Below are 26,396 nucleotides of genomic sequence, written 5' to 3'. Positions count from 1 at the left end.
AACGATTGGACTAGCATAGTTAGTTCTCTGGTCCCTTCATGCTGTGTCATAGTCTCAGACAGGTCCTTGGTGGTATAAAATGGCCAATGGGGTCATTTTATTTTTTCTCTTCCTGAGGTAAATACCTTCGAGGTAATACAGATTTATTTTCTTAGGAAATATCTTCAGCCTCTTAGATAACAGATCTGCCCCTGTTTCCTGTCCAGCCTCCTTCCTCCCTCTCCTTCTTAGACTGAGGTGTGCAGTAATTGTTGAATGAATGGATGGATGGATGGATAAATGAGAGGAGGACGGTGTTGGTCCTTGGGCAGCTCATTCTATGCGTGCCAATGCTGCTCTGAAGAATAAATTTAACATATGTCTTTCTCCATCAAGGAAGGGTTGGGCAGAAGAATTGAGGGTGGAGGGCTTAGGCAATAAAACGTTACACCAACCAGGGTCGTAGAGCCTCAGGGGAAGCCCAGAGGGACTGCTGCTGCTTCAGGGTGCTGGGTGTCCTCAGTTCCATTCTTGTTCTTGACTCCTCAGAGCCAAAACCTTTGGCTCTGCCCATCAGAGGCAGGTCTTCAGCCCCCGAGAAGCCTGCCCTGCCTTCATCTCAGTCTGCTCCTACGCTGACAGCCTTCTCCTTCGGCCATGCCAAAGAAGCCCACCCCTTGCCTAAAGAAGAGGACCAGGAGGAGAGCAGCACCAAGGTATCTGGAAAGCAAGGGGAGGAGGATGTCAGGGTCTTAGTGGACCACTGGCTGAACATAAGCATGTTTCTGAAATATACAAGTGTGAGACCAGCTTGAGGTAAGCAAGGAAGAGCCCCAAGGCAGCTGCCCCTAGTATTTATGGCTAGAATCTGTGGATGGGTTTGGGGTGAGGGCTGAAGAAAGGAAGAGAAGCAAGAGAGAAGAGGAGAAGGATGGGGGTGGGGGACTAGGTGAAGGGAAGAGTATAGCGGGAGCTGAGGGGCAGGGATGAGGGAGGAAGAGAGGGCAGAAGAGGCCACACATGGTTCAGAAGGAAGCAGGATGCGGGGGAGAGCTCAGAGGGGCTTAGGTGAACCAAGCTGAGTCATTTGAACCAACACCCAAGATAGCAACTGAGGAGCCGCTGACTCAGAGGCAGATCAGCCAAAGGCTGTGCTTGACAGGCTGACAAATACCTTGCACTTCTAAGATGACCTTGGTCCAGATGATTCATCCAGATCCGAGTCTTGATGCATTTAGTAACACTTGGAGAGTCACTGTTATGAGGACCCGTGCTCATTCTTTTAGACAGAGATATAAAAGTGCAATAAACTTATCTCGAAGGCCTGCTATGTGCATGTACTACTGTGTTAGGACTAGGATCCAGCGATGATGATAAGATGCGGGCACCATAGTCCTACTCCAACGAGGGCAACAGGTCATGAAACAGAGGGAGAGTAATTCAGTGCTGTGAGATGATCTCATCCTCCACCCCCTTAGCCACTCACTCCCGTGGTCATACCGTAGACCCTGGCACTGCAAATAACTTCACCCCACTGGAGTCTCAATTTCAAGCATCCCATTCACTCACCACCTTCTCCTGCTGTTCTAGCTCAATCCATCTAACACCGCAACTCCAACATTTGTCCGTACTCTTGCATCAACAATATTCTCCTTGAAATTGGGTCCTGCCTATCAGGATCTTAGCTCTCTGTTATTTCCTTTATTTTAAGAAAACAAAGCTACCTCATCTCTCTACCCATTCTCTCCCTAGTCCACTTCAGGTGGGCTTTAGTCTCCACCGCCCCATTGAAACGGCCCACATTGAGATCACCGATGGCTGTTACCTTCCCACGTGCAGCACATCTCAGTCCTCTTCTAACTTGACCCATCAGCTGCTTTTGTGGCTCATCCTTCTTGAATTCCCCTCCTAGGGATGGAGGTGAGGGATGGGTTTTTCTTGATTCTCTGCCTACATCATAGCGGGGGCCATCCCAGGCCTTCTTTGCTGACTCCTCCTCATCTTCCTGACCTCCATACGTTGGAGGCCCCCAGAGCTCAGACCTCTGGCCTCTTGTCTGTTTATACTGACCCCCTGTGACCTGACCAGTCTAGGGCATTAGGTACTATCTACGTGCTGAGGACTCCCAAACTTCCCTCTCCAGCTCAGACCTTCTCCTGACCTCCAGTAGCAGTTAAATTATCTAACTATATATATATATGTATAAACTGATACTCAACATCTCCACTTAGACATTGAATTACAGTTCAAACTTACCTTGTCCAAAATTCAACTGTTGAATCCTCACCCCCCAAAACCTCCTCTTTTCCCAGTGTCCCCTCTCAGTGAACGGCAGTAAAAGGCAACTCCAGCCTTCCAGCTGCTCCAGCTGAAGATCTTGAGCCCATCCTTGTCTCCTCTTTCTCTCTTATCCCACATCTCACATATCAGCAAAAGCGGTGGGCTCTGCTTTTGAAATGTGTCTGGAATCTGGCCCCTCTACCATTCCCATTCCTGTTATCCTAGTCCAAGCCCCACCACATGGGAACTCTTGGTTCTGTTTTTGCAACTTCTGTGAGTCTTAAATTACGTCAAAATAAAAGGTTTTAAAAAAACACAACACTTAGAGAATCCCTCCAACCACCGCCCCCACCCCTCCAAAAAAAAGGGAAGTCTGATCATGTCATTCCTCTGCTCAAAACCTCCAGTGGCTTGCAGCATCCTTCAGAGGAAAAGCCCAAATCCTCACCATGGACCACAGGGCCCAGTGTGCTATGGCTCTGCCCCACCCCCACCCCCTCTGCCCAGTGTCCTACCATCCTTTGACTCAGGGTGCTCCAGCCAGCGTCCTCCTCCCTGCTCCCAACCAAGCCCAGCACACTCCAGCCTCAGGGCCTTTGCACTTGCCACTCTCTCTGCTTAGAACATTTGTCTCCTAGAAATCTGCATGACCTGCTCCCTCATTTCATTTATGTCTCTGCTTAAATTTCGCCTCTGCAGGGAGTCCCCCTGGGCCTTCCTACCTAAAACAGAAGGCCCATCACCCTCTGTCCCTTACTTTCCTTCCAGTATGTATTGCCTGACATTAGAGACTGGTCTGTTTGCTGTCTCCCCGTTGCATGGCAGCTCTTTGGGAGCAAGGCCTTTGTCATTTTGTTCACTCTAGAACAGCAGTCGATGCATAGGAGCCACTCACATTCCTGATGATTGAATGAATGAAGGTATAGAAAGCACAGTTGAGTCTCCAAGTGTAATGGAGTTTGCCTTGACCTTGTGCCAGATCCAGGTCACCATCTCCAGGTCTGCCCAGGAGAAGATGCGGCTGAAGCAGATGAAGGAGATGGAGTTGTTCGGGAGGGCAAAGGAGCCGGAGAGGGAGAAGGAGCGGGAGCTCGCTTCCCAGAGCCTGGGCTCCCGGAGGACCTTGATGAAAGAAGGTACTGGGTGCCTGGGCGGGATTCCCTCAGGCTAAGGATGCTTCTTGGCCAACACTTGGGCCAAAAGAGAGATTGTCCATATCTCCCCACCCTCCCTATCCTGAGACTGGACAGGGGGCCACATCTACTCTCTCATAGCTTGCTGATGGGCCCATTTCCAAAGGAGGACACTGGGTTCTGGGGACAGGTAGGACCTGCTCCATCCTAGAACTTTCTCTGCTTCCATAGGTCTCCTTCCCCTCCGGGGCAGCAGGACGCTGTCTGTGCCCACTGAGCTGAGCAGCCCACGCAGGAACAACATCGGGGTCATCCTGAGGAAGCGGGCCAACCGGGCCTCACTGCCCAGCATCTCCGTCAGCAAGCAGGAGCCCAGCTTTGCCCGCCATGCTTCAGGTGGGGCCCAGACCGACTGCCGGGGGTGCATGTCCTCTCGTTGTGCTTTGGTGCGTGGCAAAGGTGACCTTGGCTGTTCTGCCTCTGCCCATTGTCCATGTTAGAGTAGGGGGCAGCCTGGGGTGTGGTCACCTTGCCAGAGAGAGAGGAACAGTGTCTGTAAGTCAAAAGTATCTACGAGCCAGGCTGGGGAACCAGGGACTTGTAGCTGGAATTGTAGATGGCTGGGCAGTGTGCCCCACCTGTGTGACATGTCCTAGAGGACTCACCAGTGCACCAGGACCACAGATGCTGGGAAACAGCATCCAGGGAAGTAGCTAGAAACACAAGGAAGAGGGAGAGAGGGTTCTGGGAAGACCCTGGTTTCCTGCATGTTGCCTCATAAAATGTCAGGGCTTCACAGGGTGGTTTCAGACCAGGATCCCAGGATCAAAAGGTTCTGTGGGATGCTCAGGAAGGTGCAAAGGGATAAGGGGAGCCTCTGTCCCCATTCTCCCAGAGGAGCATCTATTTTGCCTCACCTTTTCATATACTAGGCATCCACATGTGATTTCATTTGAAAAAAATCTACTACTAAAGAACATTTGAAAAGAACCAACCAGGTTTGGAGTTTCTTTAAGTGTGGGATGTAGTGGGACCGTGATGGTAGAATAGAGCATCATTTTGGTGCCAGAAATAATATTGACTCACCTCCCTTTTCCATTCTGTTTCTATCCTTTTGATTCCATCAAGTAGAAAGTCTTAATTTGGTGCTAGTTTTTAGCACCTCTCTAAGACTTGCAAATCTCCTTTTTAAACAGAGACTTTCCTTTTGGCTCAGAGACATCGGAAGCTGGCCGTAATTTTATAGCTAGAGTTTATAACATTTTATTTTTACTGTAAATATTTATCATGTTCTATGACAAATAATATTAGCTTACAGATTATGGTAGTGACATAATTTCCCTTTAAAATAAACTTATTTAGGATTTGAAAAGTGGGTTGATTTGAAGAAAAATACCGTATAAATAAAAGTACAGGTAATTAAGAGATATGATAAAAAATCATGAAAGTGGTAATTGAATGGTTGATACTTGAGAAATATTGATCTGTCTAACCCACCCCACTCATTTTATAGACAGTAGAACTGAGACCCAGAGACCCAGGGTCACTCTGGGTCACTCAAGGTGATGGTGGCCCATAGGGACTAAGGCTTTAGCTAATGACTCCTGATCCATTGGCAGAGCTGACAAGAGCATCCAGGAATGAGGTCTTTGTGTCTTGGCTTTAAGTGAAGGACAGCCCCCCCAACTCTGGACTTCCTGGATATGCCATGGTGAAAATCATCCCAGTGGAGATGGACCTCTGAAGAGAGCTAGCCAGGAGGCTAGGTGTGGCAGAGAGACCCTGGATTCGGAGGAGACCTCCTTGTCCTGGCTCTGCTGATAGAGGAGCTGGGGGACTGCGGGTGGGGCCTCCAGCCTCTCTGGGCCTCTGATGCCTCAACTCTGTGATTCAGGCGTTGGACCTGATAGATAGCTCTAAACTTTCTTCCTGTTCTTCTAGGATTTTATGATTCTAGCATTTGTCCCCAAAGAAGGAGTGCATAGAAAACGTGATCTGATTTTTAAACAACATCCCTGCTTATTGTCAGTCCCTGCAAGTGTGGCCACATCTTGACCACGCGGGTGCCAGTTAGCTACATTGTCTTGGGGGGATGCTTTCATTGTCTCCTGCTTCCTCCGGCCAGCTGCCTTTGGACCACTTCCCTGCCCTTGAGCAACTTCACAAAAGGATGGAGTGTGAGGGGAAGGAGGAGAAGCTGATAACACAGGTTCCTGGTGGGGAAGGAGGTTAGAACACCACCAAAGGGAGTAAGGGAGTCATTCCTTGACAGACTTATGCGCCCCCTCTCAACCGTAGATAGGGCAGGATTGGGGGTGAATCCCTGGCTCGGTGGGCTTGGCCACATGACACCAAGCTGCATATCACAGGCCAGTTTGTTTATAATAATCAGGTTGGCAAGGGCAGGAATGGAAAAAGTCAACAAGGTAGAGATTTAGGAAGTCTCTGTGGCACCAGGGTTCTCCTGGTGAAACCTGCCCTGTTCCTTTTCTTTTCTGTGAGTGCAGCTAACTCATTGCCTGCAGTGCTTATGTTGGGGTCTCCTGAATGGGAAGAAGAGGAGGAAGAGATGGACCTTCAAGCCTTTAAGGAGTTGAGGCCTTTCTCAAACCCGGAGCTGGGGTTGATGGATGCCCTCCAGTGCCTTGACAGCAGCGACTGGTGAGGAGACATCTTCCCCTTCATGCACTGTGGCCGGGGGAGAGCTGCAGAATAGCTCCTGCCCCCAGCTGCCCTCCTCCCCCACTGCCAGGCCCTGGTGCCGTGGAGAGAGGAGTGCGTGTGCGTGTGTGCGTGTGTGTGAGTCTAGCCTCCTGTGTCTGCCCCGGGACTTCTAAGCAGCCCTGTGCACTGCTCTGTGGCATACCAGAGCCAGGCGTGGCAAGTATAAATTTGACTCCACAACACTTCCTTAAGGTCACAGCACTTTATTTCTCTGAATCAAGTTTAATCTGCTCCCAGTGCTCCTCCCACTACCCTGGCAGGACACACAGTCCTAGTCATGAGCAGAGTAATGGATGATTTGGGGTCCAGAACATTTGTGGGAAGCCCTTCCTGTCTTCACTCCTCATGTTCCAGTGCCCTCTCTTGAAGGTGCTCACGTTGTGTCAGGTGTAGGCCCAAGTGCTGGGTGAGGGTGAGCCAGGGTCCCCTAAATTGGCTTTTACTGGACTGTTGGGATTTCAGCCTGGGTGTTCCATCAGGAAACCCTGACTTTGAGGCCATCAAATCCCACCCTGCAGTGGTGCGGGGAGGGGTGGTGACAGGGGTGTCCCTAGTCTGCAGAGGGAGTGGGGCTCCTCCCTCCCACCTGCCTGTGACAGGGTCTGGACTTGCTTTTCAGGCAGATGAAGGAGAAGGGGCTGGTGAGCATCCAGCGCCTGGCCGCCTGTCACCCGGAGGTCCTCGCCGGGAGGCTGCACGACGTGTCCTTGGCTGTGACTGGGGAGGTGAGGCTTCCCAGAGCCTGTGCGCCCTCTGGCCCCCACCCCCGGCCCTCCACCCTGCAGCCAGTCCCTCTTCACTGGTGCTGCTCACTGCGGGTCACACAGCAGCCACAGAGGGGCTCCCGGAACGTGGGCATCCCTTGCTTATTTCTCAGACCTCAGCCACTGAGGTGGGAGGTGGCCACCCATTTCTGATCGGAAAACTGAGACCTGGGTTTCCTTATTTTTAATCTCTGGGTATTGAAACAATCAGAGTCCTGTATGCCCATTTGTCACAACCTTGCATTGTCCTCTGTACTCAGAATGTCAGAGGAGGGATGCGGCGTTCTGGGCCAGATTCTAACCTCAAGGCAGTTGTAGCATTTCCCAAGGCCTTTCTCTCATGGGGCTGGGGCTTGGCCTAGGCTGGGCCCAGAGGGACAATAAGACGCATCTTATCACATCACATGTGGAGGCCATGCCCCTCCCTTGGGAATGGACTGTTCCAATCAGGGGGCCTTGTGAAGATCAAATTGGATGTTATTTATCAAAGTGTTTTGAAGACTAAGTGCTGCATAAATTTCAGATGATAATGATAGTGGAATTAGTAATTATGATGATAACAACAGTAATGGTATTTTTAAAAAATGGGACTGCTTTGCCAGAGCTGCTGTAGGATTTTCCTTTCCAGCCTGGCAAGGCCGAGGCCTGGGGTGAAGGTGGAGGTGGCTGGAGGGGGTGGCGCAGTGCCCCATTCTTGGTACGTTCTGGAACCCTTGTCAGGGTCCAGCCGCCCTGGAGGGTCCCTCTCCCATCTCTCTCCAAGGTTACCAACCTCCGCTCCAAGGTGTCCCGCCTGGCAATCAGCATCCTGGGAGACCTCTTCCAGGCCTTGAAGAAGAATATGGACCAGGAGGCTGAGGAGATCGCCCGCTGCCTGCTCCAGAAGATGGGGAATACCAGCGAGTTCATCCAGAGAGCAGCCAACCGGTCCCTAGGGGCCATGGTGGAGAACGTGACTCCGGCCCGCTCCCTGGTGGCCCTCACCTCAGCGGGTGTCTAGTATGTGAAGGTCCATTGTCTGAGGGGTGGGAGTGGTCTGGGAAGGTGAGGCCAGAGGAGAGGCCCTGGGATGGGAAAGGAGCAAGTAAATGGGGGTGGGAGGGCAGGAAGGAAGGATGGAAAGAGACAGAGAAGGAGGGAGGCGGAAAGTGAGGCTGTAGCGGGGTCCTTTGGGATTTCAGAGGCCCAGGTGATGAGTCAGAGGGTCAGAGTGAAGGAGGGGCCCACCTCAGGCTTCAAGCGAATGCCTCATGCATTTAGCTGGGGGAGGAAGACCCCTGCTTCCTGGTGGGCTTCTCTCTCACCTTCCCTGGGCCCGGCTGGGGATAAGGAGGGGAGCTCAGGGAAGCCCTGAGCTCTGGCTGGAAGGGGAGAGGTGCTGTTGTTCTGCTCAAGCTTGGGGAGCTCCTAGTGGCCGTGGTAACGTCCCGGGAGACGGGGCTGCCTCTGCAGCCTGCAGCCTGTGCCTGAGGAGCTCCAGCCCCTCTCCTAGGGGAGGCTGTTTCATTCTGATGAAATCTGAGCCGTGAGGGGAGCAAAGCACAGAATCGCCTACTTTAGCTGGCACCACTTGGCCTTCTCCTGGGGCTTGGGGGGTGCTGGCTACTACTGGAGCCTTTCTGCAGCCAGAGTTGCTTTCCTCTTAAGCACAAACCCAAACCAAAAGCAAAACCAAAAGCATTTCCCAAGCCCTTTCTCCCACAGGGGAGACAACTCTCAACCCCAATAAGCCAGTCATGATGCTTATGCCGAGAACCTTCTCAGATGGACCCCAGTGCGTTGTAGCAGCCAGCAGGCCTTTGCTAATGGTACCACAGCCCAGTGCAAAGGGCGAGGGGCTCCGGAGCCACATCTCCTGGGTTCACGTCCTGGACTGTGACTTAACTTCTCTGTGTCTCAGTTTCCTCATCTGTAAAATGGGGATGATAAAATTGTTGTGAGGAGTACATGAATTGATCCATGAAAGAGGACTTAGGACAGTGCCTGCCTCTGCCGAATGTGTACTGAGTGCTTACTGTGGCTGACATTAACTTGGGAGGACTTAACTGTACTTTCTTCTGGATTCCTCCCTTTGCCTCAGCCTCCTCGCCTGCAAATGATGATCACAGTAGCTTGTGGAGTTGTTGGGAGGTAATGGACGGAAGGTGCTGGGCGTGGTGCCTGGCACGGAGGGTGCACTCACTACAAACTGAGGCCACTGATCACTGTCAGCAAGAACCAGGGGCAGGTGCTGTGCATTTGAATTCCCGGGGATCTTGCCAAAATGCGGATTCTGATTCCGATACTAACAGTGCTGGTCCATGGACCAGACTGAGGAGGGAGAGCCCAGAAGTCCCCCTTTGTGTTCCTCTGGGATGGGACCCTGGGGAAAAAGGGGTCAGTGTTGCCTAATGGACTGTGGACACATAGGCTCTGCTTGAAAAAGTGAAAAAGAAAGAGGTCACATCCTGATGGGTTTCTCTTGTAAGAATTCAGGTTCCCCCGTTACAGTTACCAAATCACCCATTAATCCCCTGTCCCCCCTCCTGTCTCAATTCAGCTCACCAACTGCGCAGTGTGCGGTAAGCTCCCACTAAGTGCCAGGCACATGCCAGGCATCAGCAGGGCACTGGGGATTCGACTGAGAGAGTGCTTGGTGCCCACTCCCCAGGAGCTCCCAGCCTGACTGGGGAGTCACAGGGGTGCAACCGTACCTCCCAGTGGAGGAGGCAGTGCTACCCCCAGGGAGCATCTAGTTCTACTGGGGGGCTGGGGAAGGCAGAGGTAGGATCTTTCTAGGTGGGCAAAGGATGGGGAAGCGCACTTAGACAAAGGCAGACTAAGACCTCAGGGGGGCACAGAGAACCGTTGGCACACGGTGTGTGAGGGGAGCATCACGCGGCTTCACGGTGTGCTATTCCCACCCCCGTTGTTGCTGTCCTCATCCTTATCCCTATTGTCAGGGAATGATTGCTCTTTCCTCAAAGATTCCCTTTAGCTGACCCGAGACAGAATTTGGAGCCCACTGTGGCATGAATCATGGATGCACAGTTGTAGGTCCATGTGTGCCAGTGTGGGGACCCCCACACCCCGTTCCTTGACTGAGTCCCTGACTGTGATTTTGTTTCTTTTCAGCCACCGAAACCCCTTAGTCCGGAAATGCACTGCTGAGCACCTCTTGGCCGTGCTGGAGCAGATAGGCGCTGAGAAGCTTCTCTCAGGCACCAAGGACAGCACAGACATGCTGGTGCACAACCTGGTGAGGCTGGCCCAGGACTCCAACCAGGACACCAGGTAAGGCAGGGCCAGGGGCCTGGGGCTACTGACCTGGCCAGCCCGGGACACATAATGCAACCAGCCAATGGGGAATATTGGAGGGGAAGCAGAAGGTTTTGGTTTGTTTGTTTTTAATTGTTGGTGAGGGATGGAAATCAGGATCTAATATCTCTCCAGATTTAAAACTCCTCTCCATTCTGGCCTCTCTCTCACACTGAATGGTGTGGGCTACACTTCATTTTCCTTCTGGGAACCCTATGCTTCCTGGTTTCCATGGCACTGCACTCCCTGGTTCTCCTCATCCTCCTGTGGTCATTTGTCCACCCTGCCTGCCCTCTGCCACTTGTGAACTCCTACTCATCTTTTGAGTCCCAACCCAAGGTTCACCTCTTCTATGAAGCTCTCCTTGATTCTCTCCCCAGCCCATCACTGTTCACCAGGTAGAGGTGACCACTCGCTCCTATGCTGCCCCACTGCACCCTTCCTCAGACTTCTGAATGTCCCATGCTAGAAACAAGTTAAGTACATTTTGGTATAGCCACCTAAGAGAATATTATGTAGCCATTAAAAAGGATGACATGGGAAGATGATTAATGATAAAGTGAAAAAAGCTGGATAAAAGTTGTATATACATTCTGATATCAACTAAAATGTATATGCACTGAAAAAAGACTATAAGAAACTACATAAAAATGTAATAGTGGATTTCTCTTGAGATTATGGATGATGTTCATTCTTTTCTGAATCTAGTTTTTAACTGGGTGGGGATTAGTGTCCTAATTAGAAAAAGTATTAAAAACTCTCTTACTATAATTAGAAAAATTATGTAAAGCTTTATATAAAGTAAATTTATGATGCATTTCTGAGGCTATTTCTTCATCTTGCTCTTTCTCCTATGGCAGGTTTTATGGCCGGAAGATGGTGAATATCTTGATGTCGAACTCGAAGTTTGATGCATTTCTGAAGCAGTCGCTCCCGTCTCACGACCTGCGCAAGGTCATGGCGGCCATTAAACTGCGGGTGAGCGGTGGGCTGTGAGTGGTCTGGGGTGGGGTCACAGCTGAGCCTGGCAGCCCTCACGCTGGTCAGGGGAGTGGGGAGTGCACGCCAGTGGCTTTCATGTCCTCCACGGCTCCGGACAGGCGGAATTCCCTTCCCCTCTGCTCTGACCTGCTTCTGCCCCTCACTGCCTGTTCCTTGAGCCTCTCTGGGCCTCTACGCCTTCATCTGTTAAATGGGGATCTTGACTCCTGACTCCACTCCCAGTGCTCTGGAAGGCTCTACTCTGCCCTCCGAAGCTCTCCCCTGTGGAAGGAGGCATTCCTCTTGTTACGATCTAGGCTGGAGTGTCTGGCAGTTCCCCACAGGGCCACCCCTTTTGGCTCATGTTTTGTTTGTATTTTTCAAGGGAATAGAAGATAGTGAGGACCCTCCATTTGCCAAAGGCCGCAAGGTGTCCAGGAGTCTGGTGGTGTGTGAGAACGGGCTGCCCGGCGAGCACGGGTATGGCTGCTCTTGTCTCTCTGGGGCTCCACATCCAAGACTGTGACAGATGTTCTGCTTGCCCCAGGCCAGGGGAGGCTCTGGGAGGATGTGTGGATCTGGGCTACGGCTGAGGCCTAGTTATGTCTCCAGCACTCATGGGTGAATTTATAGGATGTGTTCCTCACCCAAATCCTGGGAGACCAAATCCTGGGATCTGGAGCATCTGCCAGTAGATGCCTCCTGCCAGGCACCTTGGGACTGCTCAGAGATGTTCTGGGCATCTCTCATCCCTCTAGAAGATTTATGGGGAGAGGGCAGAGGTGGAAGATGCTGTGGCTGAGGGCTGCTCCTGGTCTGCTCTCTTGGCCAAGTAGGAGCAACTCCACTCGTACAGGTGGAATGTGTTGTTGGTCAGGCTGTATGAGCTCAGTGTTTCTCCATTCATTTAGAGCTGCAGACCCTTTCACCATCAGAGTGGCCAGCCTGAGACTCATTTAGAGGCAGAATTGAGACCAAGGTAGATGAGAAGGAATGGGCTGAGGGGCTGGAGGGTGGGAGCTAGGAGGAGTTAGAAACCAAGCAGGAATCCAATGGTCACTTCTGTGTCTAAAACTTAAAAACTTTTCTACAGTGTCCTGGGAGGTCTACATATGAGCTTCTTAGCAGGGCACCCAGGGAAGCCCCCCGCCCACCCCTTCAAGGATAACTTCCTGCCTCTCTCCCATGCAGCCTCTCTCAGCCAGACCAGAGAGCTCATGTTCCCTGCCTCTCCATGCTCTCTCTCCCTACTGAGCCTTTGCTTGTGCTGTGCCATCTGCACCTAGAACGTGCCTGTTTATTCTGCAAGATTCAGCTCACCTGTCACCCTCTCTCGGAAGCTCTCTCTGACACTCTGTGCCCCCATGTCCTCCGGGTAGACAGGTTGCTCCTGTTCTTTAGTCCTCTGTCAGCCTGTTGACTTACCTGTCTCCCATTGGTCTGTGAGCGCCTTAGATCAAAGGCCGTGTCTCTCTTCTCATTGTTCTCAGTGCCCAGCACAGCTCTTGGCACTCAGCTGGCAAACAGCATGGAATGTAGGAATGAATGACAGAATGAATGGTGTTGGGGCTCTGTCAGGTGGGACCCGGGTGTAGGGCATGAGCTCATAGACCCAGGCTCTGAGCTGGATGGGGGGATAGGAGCTGCTCTCATGCTAGCTGGAAGGGGCCAGAGGGGTACAACGGGCATATGATCCCAGAGTAAGAGAACAGGGCTTCTTAACATTTCCCTAGTTACTGGAGGAGTGTGAGCAGGGCCTGGACAGCCAGGCATCAGGATGCAGGCACCTGGCAGGATCCTCCCTCAGTCTTAGATTAAATATGCACCAGTCATCTCTTTGTGGATTCCCACCCCTTCACTGCAAGCTTTCTCTCCCATTCTTCACATGTCTTCTGAAAAGAGAAAAAAAGGGAGGAAGAGAGAGCCCTCGCTCTGACAAGGGGATGGGGTGCTAGGCCACCATATTGTTGCCCCCTGAGGAAAAGGGACTTCTAGAGTTCCTAAGACCAGTGTCCCCCAGCAGTGAGTGGAGGAGAAGCTGGGGGTAGATTAAGCTGTGGGTGACACTCTTGTCTCAGCCCCACCTGTCTGTGGGAGGGGGCATGGGACAAGAGGTATGTCCATCCCTTGGGGCTGCCCAGATCAGATGCTCCTTCCACATAGGCTCAGCTCCAATGGCCCGTGGCTGGCGGGGCTGCGCTCCTCCATGCGAGGTGGCTTGGAGACAGTGGAGCAGCTGCGGGAGCTGACGCGGCTGCTGGAGGCCAAGGAGTACCAGTCTCGGATGGAAGGTGTGGGGCGGCTCCTGGACTACTGCAAGGCCAAGCCCGAGCTCATCACCACCAACCTGGTCCAGGTGAGCACTGCCCCACCCCTGCCCTCCCACCTGTCTCTCCCTGTGGGTGCAACTTCAATTTGGAAAACTCAGAACAGGGTTGGACCTAGTGCCAGACCCCTTGGGGTAAAGAGGGCCAGGAAGGGGCCAGGGCGGTACAACAGGCGTGTGATCCCAGTGTAAGAGAACAGGGCTTGCTGTTCCAATCAGCACTAGCTGTCCAGTTGCCTTGGTAACGAAGGGCCAGAAGTGGCCAAGGGGTGAGGGCACTGCCTTCTCCCGGGCACCTTGGGACTGCTCAGAGATGTTCTGGGTGTCTCTCATCCCTCTAGCAGATTTATGGGGAGGAGGACAGAGGTGGAAAATGCTGTGACTGGGGGCTGCTCCTGGTCTAGCTATGCACATGATGTTTTGGCGGCAGAGCATGTGGTGGACTAGACGACTGGGCCAGGATGGCTGGACAGGCGGGTTAGGAGCAGGCACAGGCCTTTCACAGGCTGGAAAGCTCCTTCCAGGAGTGAGACTGCTGACAGTCAAGCCACATAGCAGAGTTAAGACACAGGCTTGATGTCAGCGGACATGGGTCTCCATCCAAATTTCTTACTAGCTGTGTGACCTGGGGCAAGACTTTTAACCTCTTCCAGCGTCAGTTTTTGTTTTGTTTTTAGTGTGAAGTGAGGATGAGAACACCTGCCACGTGGGTTGTTAAGATCACTCCCTGAAAGAGAGACAACAGAGTACCTGACACCATGCTCTGATGCTGTGCACACAATGGGTGCTCAATAGGGGCTCGCTCCTCCCTCTTGTCCCCTCCCCTTTTGAGGAGGCAAGCTCTTCATCATTGGAAATGTTCTGGATAGTTTAGATGACCCCTGTCAGGGACGCAGGAGGAATCCCTTCCGAGGGAGGTTGGTTGGACTGTGGGACTCCTGCCCAGCCTGGGTTCCCATGGGCTCTTGGTTTCTGTTCCCTCAATAGGTCTTTGACGCTTTCACCCCAAGGCTTCAGGATTCCAACAAGAAAGTGAACCAGTGGGCGCTGGAGTCCCTCTCCAAGATGATCCCCCTCCTGAAAGAAAGCTTGCAACCTGTGCTGCTCTCTATCATCATCGCTGTCGCAGACAACCTCAACTCCAAGAACTCAGGGATTTACGCTGCTGCGGCGACTGCACTGGATGCAATGATTGAGAGTCTGGGTGAGCCTCCTGCTGCAGCCCCCACTTGGTTCTGGTAGGCAGCTGGATCCCTCCCTAGTAGCCCCCTAGCATGGGCCCACCCTTCCTGCTTGGGAATCAGCAGAGCGGTGAAAGGCACTGGTTGGCTGTCAGGCTAAACCTTTCCCCAAAGGCTGCATAGAGCAGGGATGGGCAGCCCAGCGCCTCTGTGGCTCTTGGTTGGCAAGTTTTCCCATGCACATCCACGCATGTGTCTTAGTGAGAAGTGAAGGAGATGTGGAGATGATCTAGGCTTGCCTTCACATAGTACATGTGACAGAAATGACTCACCCAGGGTCACACAGCACCACAGTGAGTAAGCCAACAGGGCATCGAAGGACACACAGGTCAGGATTGCCAGGAAAGAGTTAGGAAGAGTTATCAGCAATTTTTTTAGTTGTAGAGCTGGTAGTGGTGGATGTGGCTTGTATGGGGACCAGGCAGGATGCTGGTGAGAGTGCGGGGCATGTTGGAGAGGACAAAGCTGATGGGTGGGTGGGCCTGGGTGGCCAGCCATCTTGATTGTCTGGCACAGGAGTCAGGCCAGGACCCCACTGGCTTTTTGAGCACGGAATGGATGAGAGTTGTCTTTTAGGAAGATTCTTGGAGGCCAGGGCTTGGGGTGGTAGGGATTTGGGGCGGGGGGTGGGGAGTGAGGGTGGAGTGGGGGTTGGGGGAAGAATAAAAAAAAAGGGAGGAACTGTGGGGGAGACATCAGGAAAGGCGAGAGCTCCTCAGCTCCTCATGTGCTTTGCAGCATCACACCTTGGTTCTAGAACATTAGGGGGAATTTTTGGTGCATCCTCTTCTGTTCTCCATTCCTTTCACAGATGATTAGGAGATGATATTTGGTGTATCTAGTACACAGACTGAAGTGCAAATTCAAAACCTCAGGTGTGAGTGAGAATGTAACACACGAGCAGACTTATGTCCAGACCAGTAGAACCATGAGTTTTCACAAACCAGTCTTGCCTCGATGTGAGGAAGCTTATGATCTGAGAACCGCCCTTGTTTGCCTTCTTGCTGTACATCCCGATGAGCAGAGAGCAATGTCCTGTCTTTAGGATCCACAGAGCATCCCCATGCTGAGGCTGGAAACACTGCCTGGTACCCACCCGCCCCCTGGCCTGATCCCAGCTCCCTGGGGCTGGGACAGCAGCTGTGTCCTTGGCTGCAGCCTCCAGGAGAAGTTTCAGTTACAAATCAAAGGCTTGGTCAGGCCCTTCTCCGCCTCTTGAGTTCATAAATATTGTCACTTTCCTCTCTTCATCTCAGAGGGAATTTATGATTTGCTGAGTTTGTTGCTGTAGAACAAACAATATAAATCCAGCTCTAAGTGACGGCTTGTTCTCAGCACTGCTCTGGGTAAGTGAGATTGCTGTTGCCAATAACCAAGTCTCTTGGTAAATCACCACGGGCCCTGGATTTATTGGGAAAACCTGCACCAAGCGAAATAGGCCTTAGCTGTTTGAAGAGGATAAGCACCCTTGTCTGGGGGGAGAGCTTTTCACTCTTCCCCTCCAGGTGTTTCCGTTTCCCCTTTGTGCCATTGGGCCGGCCTCCTTGAGCATGCAGGAGCTCTGGAGATTTGGGCTGCAGAACCTGGTGTCTCACTTTGTCACAAGACTCAGGTCCCCTCTACTTGGGGCCCTGCTGCAGCCACCTGGGCTAGACACCCTGGAAAGGGGGCTTGGCGGTGGCCTGCTTTTGTGATCTGACCACACCTTGAGGCAGGTTGCAGCTTCCAGGAAGATGCCTATAGTTCTGCTTCCTCCTGGGACAGGGTCTCCTTGGGTATGGCTGACGATGCCCCCTCTGGTCCATCAGCTGGAGGATTTGGTGCGGGGAGAATGGAGGCAGGCGTGAGGGGCACTGTCTTCCTCTCTGGTCCTTAGGTCAGTGCTAGGCTGGAATGGAATGGGATTGGCCTCAAAGGGATGGACAGAGCCCAGTAAACCCCTAGCAAAAGGCTCCTGTGGGCAGCAAAGGGTGAAGCACAGGGTCTTGACTCCAGGTCACTCTGAGCAGGTGTGGCAGTGGGCTCTCGGGGACACTGGCTTTGCTGTGAGCCACATCCTCTCACCCCAACCGACAACACCGGTTTTGGAAGTCTTCTTAACTATGAAGGGATGAGCCGATTTCTATATCCACCAAGGTCAGAACCGGAGGGATTTACGTTGCCGACCAGAATCCATCACTGTCAGGGGTACCAAGGGGAGAATCAAGCCCTCTCTGGGGATGGTTCTCATCTGTCTGGAGTGGTCTGAGCCTGGCCTGCGGAGGGAAACATGGATGCAAGTAACTAAACTTCCCACTGTCTCAGGGGATTGGGTGGTAGAAGCAGACTGGGGCAGGTGTGACAGAAAAGGAGTGTAAATCTTCCTTCCCGTATCACCCAGGCTGAGCCTGGTGGCCCTAGTGGGCCCTTAACACCCTGAGGCCCCTCCTGGAAGAGGCTTGGAGCCCTGTGAGCAGAGAGCTTTCTCCCAAGCCTGCTTCTCCATGCCCCACGAGGGAGTCTGGGCTCCAGGCTGGAGAGGAACCGTGAAATGCTGTGAAGTACTTAAATGTGGAAAGTCATAAAGCAAAGCCTCAACATGTTACTGTTTGTTTCCTGCTCAATGGGGAGGGCGCGGGGTGGGGGGAGAGGCAAGGGGATTAAGAACACAGTCAGGCTGTCTTCTGGCACAAAGTCCAGATCATACAGCCAAACTGGAAGGTTGATCTTCTTAGGCGACCTCTAAAGACCCCTCTTGATTCTGGAATTCAGTGGTAAAGTTGACTCATCAGCCAGCCACCATATCTCTTCCAGTTCCTTGGTTTTCCCCAGGGTGATTGGGCAGGTGGTGTGTTGGTTGACAGAGCAGGTGGGGATTTCTGTCCACGTCCCCTTTTTGGGGGGTGGCGAGGAAGGAGATATGTTGGGTACCTTGCTCCCTGACCTCTGCCCTCTGTCACTGCCTGCTTTAGGGCCTCTCCAGGAGTGAGGCTGGAGTGGCATCCTTTCTACTCAGCACTAAGACCTTCTGCTTTCAGGGGAGTTATTCTGGGGATCAAGGCAGTTCCTGAACAGACTGGCTGGTTCTCTCTTTGGTCTCTGTTACTGGGTCAGTTACAGAAGAAACTTCACTAATGAAAACGTCAGGCTGCTGACAGCTCACCCCCTGCTGGTCACATTGAGCTCCAAAAGGAGTTCTCTTAATTTAGCACAGCCCTGGCCAGTGCTGGAGAGAGCAGATAAGCTCAAAAATGGGCAGCTTCAGATCTACTTGTGCTATTTTGCTCTCTGACTTTACATTTATTACCTTATATAAATCATATGACCAATATTATGTTATTAATGGAATTTAAAAATTCATCCGTGGTGGCCCTCTAATATACCAACTGCTTTAAAATGTCTCTATCTTCTATTTTTTGTCCACATGTATACAAATTTCCCTGGTTAAAAATCATAATATAAATACATTTTTGGCTTTGTTTCTTTCATTTAACACTGCTCAGTTTCCCATGCTATTATGCAGTCTTTCTTGTTAACCTAAAAATATGTTTACTTTCCACCACTGTAAAAGTCATACTTATTAATTATTGAGAAAATGGAAAATACAAGGCATTTGGAAGGAAAAAAAAACCTCACTTATAGCCCCAATTCCTAAGAGAAACCATTATTAACATTTGGCATTTTTCATTTTAGATATTTTTTCTGTGCACGTTTGTGTACAGTCATGATTATATTACACATTTAAATTTGCATCCTGCTTTAAAAAAAGCAGAGCATGAGCATTTACATATGGTTACACACGAGTCACTTTTAACAGCTCTGTCCTGTGCTATACCATAGCTTGTATTTCTCTGTTCATGTGGCTCATCCCCAGTTTTCCTATGATGAGCCGACCTAGTTTTGGTGGCTGCGGAGAATTCAGCTGTGTGATATCATAACTTACTGAGTCTTGTGCTTATTGTCTGGGGTCCAGTTTGACTCCAGTTTCTTTGCTGCCACTGTCCCCACTACCATATTTTTTATGCTTTCTTAAAAGCTTTTCTCTGGCTTCCCAGTAGCCCGGCATGATGTGGCCTGGCAGCCTCAGGGCTTGGCTGAATGGGATGGGTGCAAGCCCCCCTAGACCTCACCCCGTTGTAGAGAGGGGAGGCTAGACCTGGGGAGGACAGGCTGTCTGGTTTGCTAGCTGGTCGCTATTTTCTCTACATTGCACGGCTTTGCCGCCCTTTTGTGTGGGCAGCACCAAGCCCAGCCATGGCTTCCTTGTGGGGAAGCCTGTGAAGAGGAGCCTATGCAAAGCCGGGCCCAGGCTAATGGACCATGGGTATTAAGGTTTCAAAAGTTAGATTCCAGCCTCTTAATTGGTCTCTCCACCATGAAAGTTGCTGGGCTTTCAGAGCATTTTTGGGTAATAGCAGTAATAGTAGCAACATAGCTGATACTGACATCGTAATTATATGCTCGAGGCACTTTCCTAAGCATTATGTCAACTCATTTAATCCTCACAGCAGCTCTATGAGGAAGGTACTAGTATTATCCTCATTTTATAGAGGGGTAAACTGAGGCTGAGAGAGGATAAGTGATGCTTCACACCAAAACGTGGAAAAGCCACGATTCAATCCAGGTGATCTGGACCCGGAGCCCACACCCTTAACCACTGCACTTTACTGCCTCTCATTAAACCTGGGTGTGACCTGACAGGTGAGCTTTCACTATAAAAGTGGTCAGAGGAAGAGAGGCCAGCTACCTGGGGCATGTGCTCTGGGGTCTATAAACCAGCACGGGCAAACAGTGTCTCTGCTTTAACATTGCCCTGTACCCCACAAGCATTTATTGAGTACCTGGGGTGTGCCAGGCACGTGAGAGCACGGTCTGACATAGATGTCTGCAGGATGTGCATTTTCAAGTATCTTCCAAGTTCTTCACTTCTCTCTGGCTCTGGGAGGCCATGTCAGTGGCCAGAAGAGGGGAGGTCCAGCTCTGTCCAGACAATGTCCTAGACTGATTGTTGTGGGAGAGACCAAGGAGGGAGAAGTCCTTGGCCTTAGAAGCAAGCTCATGGCTAATGATGGGGGGGGTGGGACCAATAGAAGCACCTGGAAACAATAAAGCATAAAACCTATTCTTACACAATTATAGCTTTACCAAGACACCGTGAGACCACTTCTTGCTAACTGCAGTGTTCTAGAGGCTGGCATCTCTTTTATCTCCCAGAACAAATTACTTTAAAGACTCTTGCCTTATGGATGGAGCTGTTGCAAGCAGTAAATGTACATGTGTACATTTTCTCCTCTATATCCCTTACAGGCCTCAGGAGGAGAGCAAGGGAAGCAGGAATTAGCTCTTAGCTAGAATGGTTGCCTGACAGGAAAAACAAAGCTTTGATTGCACCTCTATGGGGATGCCAGGCTCTGTGCTGAGGGCTTGAAGGAACTCGGAGAAGGTGAAACCTGTCGAAAAGACTTCCTCAAGCAGGCCTCTAATCTCTGTCCCCTGCAAAGAGAAATCTGGCCTTGAGATGGTCAGCTCCTGGGACCCCCGGACACACTTGCTGGGGCTGGCTGTGGTAACACCCCTTAAGTCCCTGACAGGTGCAGGCAGGCCCCACAGCCACGTCCCTGAAATGTGCATTTGGTTACTTGTCCCACATGCCACTGAATTATGCTGTGGTTGCTGTGGTTGCAAAATGTTGGGAGTGGGGCGTGCTGGGTACCCTCAGGGTTCATGCAGAGGCTGTCTGGTGGTAAGAGGAGAGCGGTCCGACCTTGGAAATATTCTCCAGGTTAGCACACTTTTCTCAGGTGAGAGTCCACTTTCCTCACCTTGGATATCTTTGTGAGGAATACATGACTTCAAATTTAATAGTTTGAGAAACCAGGAGACGTCAGCTAGACTGGGGAAGAATGAGCAGGTTCTAAATGAAGTACCTATGAGATCCTGCTGGAGTCGACTTTAGAAATATAGTCAAAGAATGCCAGAGAGCCTCTTTATCCCGAAACATCCCCCACCCCACCACCTGTGATTTCGCCGTTAGTGGTTCGTCTCTAATAAACGCTCCTTCAGGATCCAAGTGGGGAGTGCTCCTCCCCAGGCTTCACCCGTGGGTGTGGCTGGGAGCAGGGAGAGCTGGGCTCCAGCCGGGTGTGGCAGGAGTGCTGGGCTGGTGTAGGCGAGGTGGGACAATAAATGAAGATTAAAACTCCCTCTTTTCACTAAGCCTCGTGATTGTGGGGCATGTGGGGGATAAACTTCGCTGTCTTTACTAGTGTCGTCTGGGCCTGGGTCTCACGCAGTGAGGTTGTATATAAACTACTGAGAGGTAATACGTGCTGCCCCCCAACCTGCAAAGCCCCTCCTCCGACCCTACCAGAGCCAGCCCAGCGCTTCTGCTCCTGATAGGGTGACAACCATCCTGGTTTGCCAGGGACTGAGAGGTTTCCCAGGATACGGGACTTTCAGTGCTAAAATGGGGAGGGTCTGGGCAGAGAGAGATGAATTGGTCTCCCTAGCTCCAGAACCCCAGGCTCTTGGTTACATGAGCATGGCGCTTCCCTGTGTTCGAATCACGCTTAAGTGTCTGTCTCCTGGTCAAGGGAGTCTCTTAGAGGGAAAGAGGAGGAGGGGAACCAAGTCTCATCTAGTTCCTAGCTCCATGCCTATTTCAGAGAGGATATCAGTAAATGTTCAGTGTGGAAATAACCAGCCATCTGGCTGTGGGGACACCCTTGCTTAGAGCTCAAGTTCAGGCTTTGCAGAGAGCCAAAATTTCTGAATTCTGACCCCAACCCTTTTCTGACCTTTGGTGTCACCATGGCTCAGTGCCTCAGTTTTCCCTAAAACTCCATCTGCATATCCACGTCTATATTCATCTATCCATCTGTCTCTTTCATCCGTCTGTCTATCAATTATCTATCAATCTGTCAATGAATCATCTATCATCAATCATCCCTCTATCAATCATCTATCTACCTATCTATCATCAATCATCCATCTCTCTGTATTTATCTGTCTACCCTCTTTTGCCCCAAAGCTCACAGCAATTTTGAGGAAGCGCAGACAATATGAACCAGATCCAAGGGAGTAAATGTGGCCTTTTTGGGAGCCAGTTTAACTATGCCAGGCCACTTACTCTTCTCCAAACATCCCCTGTACATTCACTTTTTTAAGTGGCCCCATTGTGACCTGGAAAAATTAATTCAGCTCCCCAAAGGGCCTCTTCCCCACGTAGGTGTTGCAGGTACCTGGCACAGCTGACACTGACACTCACCATCTCTTCTAGACAACCTGTGCCTCCTACAGGCATTTGCTGGGCGAGTGCGTTTGTTGAGTGGCCGCGCTGTGCTTGACATCACAGAACGCCTATCAGGTGAGCACCCCCAAACCCCTCCCCCTGCTTAAATCCTTGCATGGCTCCTGAGCAATCTTCAGGATAGTGTCCAGGCTCCCTGGTGTGGCCCACAACGCCCGTTGCTGCCTGGCCCTCCAGGCTCTGCCCCATGTTCACCACTCCCGATTATACACACTGGATCATTTAATCCTCATAACAACCCCACAAGGAGGGTGTGGGCTCCGTGATTATCCCTTTTGTAGAAATAAGGAAAATGGAGGTCAGAAAGGTTAAGTGCCCAGGGTCCCTTGGCAAGTGATCCAGGATTTGTCCCCAGGCGCCTGCTGCAGAGCCATGCCCTCATGCTCTGGGCTAAGCTGCCTCTCCCTGAGCGGCCCCTGCCTTTGCTCCTGGGTGCCAGCCTGCCACCCTCCTCGCAGTGGCTGATCTCCCATCCTCTCACCTTTGCCTGCCCACATGCGGCTCCCAGCCTGTACAGCCCTCCTCCACCCTTCTTCCTCCACGTGGGTGGTGCTCACTTGGTTCTGGTAACAGCTTCTCTGTCTCCGTTCTCCCAGCCCTCCTGCCTCAGGTCCCACATGGTGCCAGCCTCAGTCCACTGGCCCAGCCAGGCCCTCGTGGTATCGGCCCTCAGAGTGTGCTCAGCATATGTTGCTTGACTGAGGGTTTGATTCCCACTCCCCCATGGCCCCATCTCTTGCTCCTGGCCTTGCCTCTGTGCCCTGGTTCCATCCTTCCAGCATCCCCAGAGTGGCCCCTTACCTCCTGTCCAGGGCCAGGCCTTCCCCAAGCAGTTGGGGCGAGTGAGGTGGGGCTGGGGGCCACGATGCAGCCACAGTGCCATGCTGTAGGTGCCCTGGGGTGGGAACCGGGCCACACAACTGAGACCACCCTGGGAACCAAGCAAGAAACCCTTTCTGTTGCTCAAAATTAGCATTCTCTGGGGGCTGGCCCCATGGCATAGTGGTTAAGTTCATGTGCTCCACTTTGGTGGCCCAGGGTTCACGAGTTCAGATCTCGGCCGTGGACCTAAACACCTATCATCATCAAGCCATGCTGTGGCGGCATCCCACGTGCAAAATAGAAGACTGGCACAAATGTTAGCTCAGCGACAATCTTCCTCAAGCAAAAAGAGGAGGATTGGCAACAGATGTTACCTCAGGGCCAATCTTCCTCACACACATGCATACAAAAAAATTAGCGTTCTCTGGGTGAAACACTTACCAGTCCTTGTATAGGTAATTTATGGGGCCCAGAGGTGGGTGGGTACTTCACTTTAGATTATCTGTTTACTGTAAATATTTTCCATCTATTTCCAAGAGACCTCAAAAGCAAGAGTTTCTATGTAGCTCTTCTGTTAACTCCGTGTCAGCCAGGAACAGAGAATAAAATTTCAATTGACACAGGCGTGGACTAATAATAGCAGAGCTTAACAGGAGCAAATCTTTGGCTAATTACTTCAGCTGCCTTTTAAGCTTGAGTTTAATGGGGTTTTCTTCCTTATGATGACTCCCAGAAGGGCCACTGCCACCTCTGCCAGCTCAAGAGGCCCACCACTGTCAGCCAGGTGACCCCACCTCCCCCTCCCTCCCCAGGGAGGGAACTGACTGCAGAAGTAAGCTTCCTGGGTCAGGGTGTAGATGCCTCACTGTGGGGAGGGAGAGGCCAGGTGTGAAGTACAGCCTGTCCCTGTTGGAGGAGCAGGTAAGGTGTGGCAGGTTAGGGGAAGGTGAACCCCTTGCCCTTTGGTGGGGTTGGGGGAGCTCTGCGGGGGCCTGGTTCTTGGAACACTTCTCCCCTTCATTTGCAGGTGAGATTCAGTGGAGATTTAGGAAACTTTTGAGTTACAGTGTTCATTGTAGGTGGCTAATCAGGGTTATTGGTTGTCTTTAAGTTCCCTCTGGCTGTCCCCCTCCTATCTCCACTTCTCCATTCCCCTCTCTCCCCCTACCCACTCCCTCCCTCGCTCCTTGGGGCTGACTGGGTGGCTTTCCTGTTCCTGTGCCCTCCCTTCGCAGCCTGTTTCCAGGACAGGGAAGTAACTCTCAGCTCTTTGTCCCACTTCACGAAGCTGCTCAACGCTGACATGGCTTGGTTGACTCATTGGGTGCAGTCCTGCCCTTCCCAGTAATGAGGGCCACCTTTACTTCTCAGGGCTCTGTGACACGTGGGGAGCCCCAAGGGAAGCCCCACAGTGTGGGGCGCAGGAACCCTGAGGGTATGGCCTGAAAGACAACATACACATTCCACCGGAAATGGCACAGAGAGTGTGAGGCTGAGCTGAGGGAGCCCCTCATCTTCTCTGGTTTCCCGCTGTCCTAGGCTGTCTCTGAAATCAGAGGGGCCCCGGGGGGCTCCTGCTGGAAGATATCCTGGGGGAATGGATGATGTTAAACTAATGAAGGAAGGACAAATTGGGGGTTTCGCTAAAAATAAAGCTTCAGACCAGCCTCTGAAATGAGGAACCCCTAGAGGTTAGGGGCAGCGAGGGCTGGAAAGAGCACGGGCTCTGGAGGCAGGCTTGGCTTCTGTCCTCTGCCTTGTTAGCTGTGTGGTCTTGGGCGAGCTCCTTGACCCCTGAGTGTTGGTTTCCTCCCCTGTGAAATGGACGAGTGTCCTGCCTCTTGGGTGCTATGACAATGAAATGGAGTCACACTGCAAAGCTCTGAGCCCCAGACTCAGGACTCAGGCAGTGTTAGTTTCCCAGGCATGTTTCGGCCCAGGGAACCTTCTAGTTTCTTTGTCCCATAAATAAACAAGGTGCTTCTCTCAGCATCATTTGCCTTCACCAGCACTTATCCTTTGGCAGGATGACAGACAGAGCGCACTCATTGTAAAGCAAGCATCGTTAGCACGAACATGCTTAGGGTAACACAGCCATGGGTGAAGGCAGGAGCAGCTCCTCCGAAGAGACTTGAGGTGGCCCGTGATGTGGCTTTGACATTGGGTGCAGCCCCGGCATTTAGCCTGTGATAGAGGACTTGCTGGCAGATTTAGCCTGCTTCTGGGTTTTCTGGGGTTTAGAGAAGATAGGGGGCCTAGGGTAACCAGATTTGGAGGTTCATCACTGGGATGAAGGGTCTGTGCAGAGCTGGACGGTTTACAAAGCACGTTCACGCCCCCTGGGTTACTGCTGTTCTTTCCGTGAGGTTTGGCATCAGACACCGGGAAGGCCACGCTGGTCTTATCTCCCGCTGGCTGTTTTATTTTCTAGAATGCTTCATTTGAGAGGGTCTTGACTTCTCTCCCCAGTACATTTTCTCTGTGTGAACTCTTAGAGGTGGTAATGTGGATGAAATCAACACCAGTACTGGCCACCAATTGTCACACGCCTACCTACATAGACACTTCACGTACATTTATTATCTAATCTCTAATAATCTCAAGAGTTTGGTTCAGGATTATCATCCTTACTTTACAGATTAGGGAACAGGCTCAGAAAGGTTGGGCGGCTTGCTCAAGCTCACACGACAATTGACTCACACGGTAAATAGCAGCGGCAGGACTGCAGTCCAGGCACGTCTCCATCTTTCCTTTCCCCTGGGCTGCGGGGCCTGATTATGACTCTGATGGACCTTGAGCACTTTTGCCTTTCTTCTATAAAAAATATGTTAAAAATTATGTTCTATGACTGATTGGTATAAACATCTGAATATCTTCATATTTTTTTCTTCTGATTTTAAAAGAAATTAAAACATTTCCATGGGCCCCTAAATGTGTCGTGAGCCCTAGGTAGTATGTCTAATGGATGAGTTGGCCCTGCTGGGCTGCCTGCCCTTTGGGGGACAGAGTTCATGTCCCAAGAGAGGGCAGTGGGAGAGGGAGAGTGCCTGACTCAAGTAACTCTCCCTGTTTTCTGCCCAACAGTGCTGGTGGCCTCAGTTTACCCCCGAAAACCCCAGGCTGTGGAGCGCCACGTCCTTCCGGTCCTCTGGTACTTCCTGAACACCATGATCGGGAACGGTGTCCTGCCTGGGCACGGCGGGAACGTCCGCACGGCGGTCCGCCAGCTGTCCAGGAGCCTCCAGGAGCAGATGGGCTCCCGGCTACAGGACTTGGCTGCTGCCCAGCCAAAGAAAGTCCTCCAAACGCTCCAGGAACTCTTAAACACGGAATCCCTGTGAGGCAGCCCCAAGGTCACCGACAGAGGGGTGGCATCTGATACCAAGACAACTGGCAGCTCACGCCCCTTTCAGCTGGATTCAAGCCGGATCTGAAATGGGCAATCGTTGTTTCTCAGCTGACTTTATTTTTATGATGGAATAATCTCCTGGTCTACTTTCCCTTAGAGTTCCAGATGTACATAGTATATTTTGCAGTAGAAATAAAAGAATTATTTATTTT

General features: G+C 51.6%; 1 protein-coding gene across 1 annotated transcript in view; it reads left to right on the top strand.

The window, feature by feature from the left end:
- TOGARAM2 (TOG array regulator of axonemal microtubules 2) overlaps positions 1 to 26,396 on the top strand; it is a 39,450-nt gene extending 13,054 nt beyond the window's left edge. The window contains exons 7-19 of the mRNA XM_004418596.3: positions 529 to 695; positions 3,239 to 3,395; positions 3,624 to 3,788; positions 5,900 to 6,053; positions 6,736 to 6,841; positions 7,644 to 7,879; positions 9,995 to 10,153; positions 11,038 to 11,155; positions 11,544 to 11,638; positions 13,322 to 13,514; positions 14,472 to 14,688; positions 21,984 to 22,070; positions 25,920 to 26,396. Of these exons, the coding sequence (XP_004418653.2) occupies positions 529 to 695; positions 3,239 to 3,395; positions 3,624 to 3,788; positions 5,900 to 6,053; positions 6,736 to 6,841; positions 7,644 to 7,879; positions 9,995 to 10,153; positions 11,038 to 11,155; positions 11,544 to 11,638; positions 13,322 to 13,514; positions 14,472 to 14,688; positions 21,984 to 22,070; positions 25,920 to 26,176 (2,111 nt within the window). The 3' untranslated portion in view covers positions 26,177 to 26,396. The remainder of the gene's footprint in view (positions 1 to 528; positions 696 to 3,238; positions 3,396 to 3,623; positions 3,789 to 5,899; positions 6,054 to 6,735; positions 6,842 to 7,643; positions 7,880 to 9,994; positions 10,154 to 11,037; positions 11,156 to 11,543; positions 11,639 to 13,321; positions 13,515 to 14,471; positions 14,689 to 21,983; positions 22,071 to 25,919) is intronic.

This window comes from Ceratotherium simum, chromosome 11 (genome assembly GCF_057802395.1).
Source record: "Ceratotherium simum simum isolate JZ-2026a chromosome 11, ASM5780239v1, whole genome shotgun sequence".
Lineage (NCBI taxonomy): Eukaryota > Metazoa > Chordata > Mammalia > Perissodactyla > Rhinocerotidae > Ceratotherium > Ceratotherium simum.
Note: the sequence above shows the minus strand (reverse complement) of the source record. Positions and strands in the feature narration are given on the sequence as shown.